Genomic DNA, 2,471 nt, shown 5'->3' with positions numbered 1-2,471 from the left:
GCCACCTTAGGTGTACGTGGCTGGCGCCTTAGCAGCTTGAGCCACAGGCGCCGAGCCAGATTTTTTTCTATGTAAAGTGCCTAGCACAGTACCTCGCACATCAAAAGAGCAAAATAAGTGTTAATTACTGTCATTATCTTTATTACCCTCTCACTGCCTATGCCACTCTCCATTGATTACTGTCTGACCTTGGTTGTGACCCCTGCAGGGAGGCCACGTCTTGTCTTCTGCAGGCCTCACACTCCCCTCTATGCCTAGCCGCAATTCTGTTGCAGAGACTTCTGTCACCAACCTGCTGTAAGTCCTTGAACCCCGTCATCTTCCTCAAACTCCTATCTTTTGAGCCCTCTTTCTTAATCCCTTCTGGGGAAGAGTGGCTAGTACCTTTGTTTCTACCCTTCTCCTATGCCTCCTGCTCCCTCTCTAGCATACTGTCCCCCGACTCCTACAGGAGGGAGAGTGGCAGTGGAGCATGTCTGGATCTGCAGGTGATTGACACAGTACGCAGCGGCCGGGACCGTGAGGATGCTGCGATGCATCATCTGCTCTGTGGAGGCCTCTACAAGCCACGCCGCAGGGTGAGAGCAGGCAGGCATGAGTTCATTGAGTGGGAGGGGGCTGGGGACGCCATGATCAGAGGCTCAAGAGGCAGTTGGTACCAGCTCATGGAGAGCTACAGATGCCCAGAAGTGTGGGTTTCATCCTGTCCATAATAAGAAACCTTTCCCTTTTTTTTTTTTTTTTTTTTTGAGAAAGGGTTGGCCTGTTTAAGGATCCCTTCTCTGGTAGCAGGGTACAGATCAAATTGGAAGGGGTGAGTTGAGAGGCTAGGAGAGCCAGCTAGGAAGCTGGAGTGAAACATTGCAGATGAGAGCTGGGTGAGGGGCAGAGAGAGGAATATGTAGGCCTAGGTGATTGGCCCTGAAGAGGAGAGGAGGAGACAGAGTACAGGAGGCCTTGAGGGTCGCTGGAAAATGACAGGGTGTCAGACAGAAGCAGGGTTTCCAAGGAAGCCTGTGGGACCAGTTTAGCATGAGGAAGGCAGGCATCTGTTCAATGCAGATCATGAAGCTTTATGGCTGGAAAAGCCCAGCCCATCCAGGAGGGAATCTGTTCTAATCCCACAAGGGGGCAGCAAGCTATTACCTAGAACCTTTCTGAAATGGGAGCCAGCAATTAGCATACCTGACCATTGAGACAGAATTGGCTTCCTTTAACTTGCACCTTCTGGTCCTGATTTGGCAGCTCTGCAGAATAAATCTTCCAAGGTTCCAAGACAGTTTCCTTCCATATAAGCCCCTTTTCCTTTAACCCAACATCTGCCTCTGTTATGTCTTCTCTGGCCATAAGAAATGCAGCCCAGAATGTAAGGTGCTACTCTAGCTGTGGTTGGCCAGAGCAGGGCAAAGGGACTCTTTTACCTTTGTAGTTCTGCAACTTGCCATTCTTTTCCCACAGCCAGGGATCTCTCCAGCTTTGGCTTATCACCTGGGGCCCTGTATCATCCCCACAATCTACCAAACCCCTGTGTCTTCCTCAGTTAATGACTGTCCAGACCCTGTCTCATCCCAACCTGTGTGGGGTTTTTGTTTTTGTTTTGAGACAGAGTCTCTCTCTGTGACCCTGAGTAGAGTGCAGTGGTGTCATCATAGCCCATTGCAGTCTCAAACTCCTGAGCTCAAGTGATCCTCCTGCCTCAGCTTCCTAATTAGCTGGGATGACAGGTGCCCATCACATAGCCCGACTAATTTTTCTATTTTTAGTAGAGATGGGGTCTTGTTCTTGCTCAGTCTGGTCTTAAATTCCTGAGTTTGAGCAATCCTCCCACCTCAGCCTCTCAAAGTACTTGGATTACAGACATGAGCCACTGTGCCTGGCCCCAACCTGTATGGTTTAAAAAAAAAAAAAAAAAAACCTATTTTCCTCATGCAAAATTCCAGTAGAGAGAATAAAATAACTCAATTTATCCATCACGCATCTCTGATAATTATCAATGCATAGTGTACTTTTATAATTACGTACATACTCTGCCCACACTTTATCTTAAGGAAACTCCAGATATCACATCATCTCTAAATATTAGTGTGTATCTCTAAGTAGCAAGAACTCTTACATCCAGTTGGTGTTCAATAAATAACTTTTTCCAGCTGGATGTTCAAAGTAGCATCCAAATAAAGACTTTGCATTGGGAAATATGTCTCTTCATTAATAAAATATCCTCCCTTTTCCCCCCTTGCTATTTATTTATTGAAGAATACTGGATACTTTGTCTTGGAAATTTTCCCATTTTCTAGATTTTGCTGAGTGTATTCCAGTGGTGGTGTTTCACATGTTCCTCCATTCCCTGTATTTCTTGGTCTTTAAATCTAGAGGCCTGATCAGATTCAGGGACGTTCAATAGGTATGCTCTGTGTTTCTTATTTTGTCACATCAGGAAGTACATGACAATTGGTTGTGTAAGTGTGTGTGTG

The 2,471-nt window shown here is 46.3% G+C and overlaps 1 protein-coding gene across 3 annotated transcripts in view; it reads left to right on the top strand.

The window, feature by feature from the left end:
- The window catches only part of SLC9A5 (solute carrier family 9 member A5), a 23,627-nt gene that overhangs the window by 9,942 nt on the left and 11,214 nt on the right, over positions 1 to 2,471 (top strand). For all 3 annotated transcript variants that reach the window (XM_023518908.1, XM_003799395.3, XM_023518909.1), the window contains exons 11-12: positions 209 to 297; positions 452 to 578. In XM_023518908.1, coding sequence (XP_023374676.1) covers positions 209 to 297; positions 452 to 578 — 216 coding nt within the window. The remainder of the gene's footprint in view (positions 1 to 208; positions 298 to 451; positions 579 to 2,471) is intronic.

The sequence above is a fragment of the Otolemur garnettii genome, unplaced genomic scaffold (assembly GCF_000181295.1).
Source record: "Otolemur garnettii isolate 467f Iridium unplaced genomic scaffold, OtoGar3 scaffold00151, whole genome shotgun sequence".
NCBI lineage: Eukaryota > Metazoa > Chordata > Mammalia > Primates > Galagidae > Otolemur > Otolemur garnettii.
This window is presented reverse-complemented; position numbering and strand designations above follow the sequence as displayed.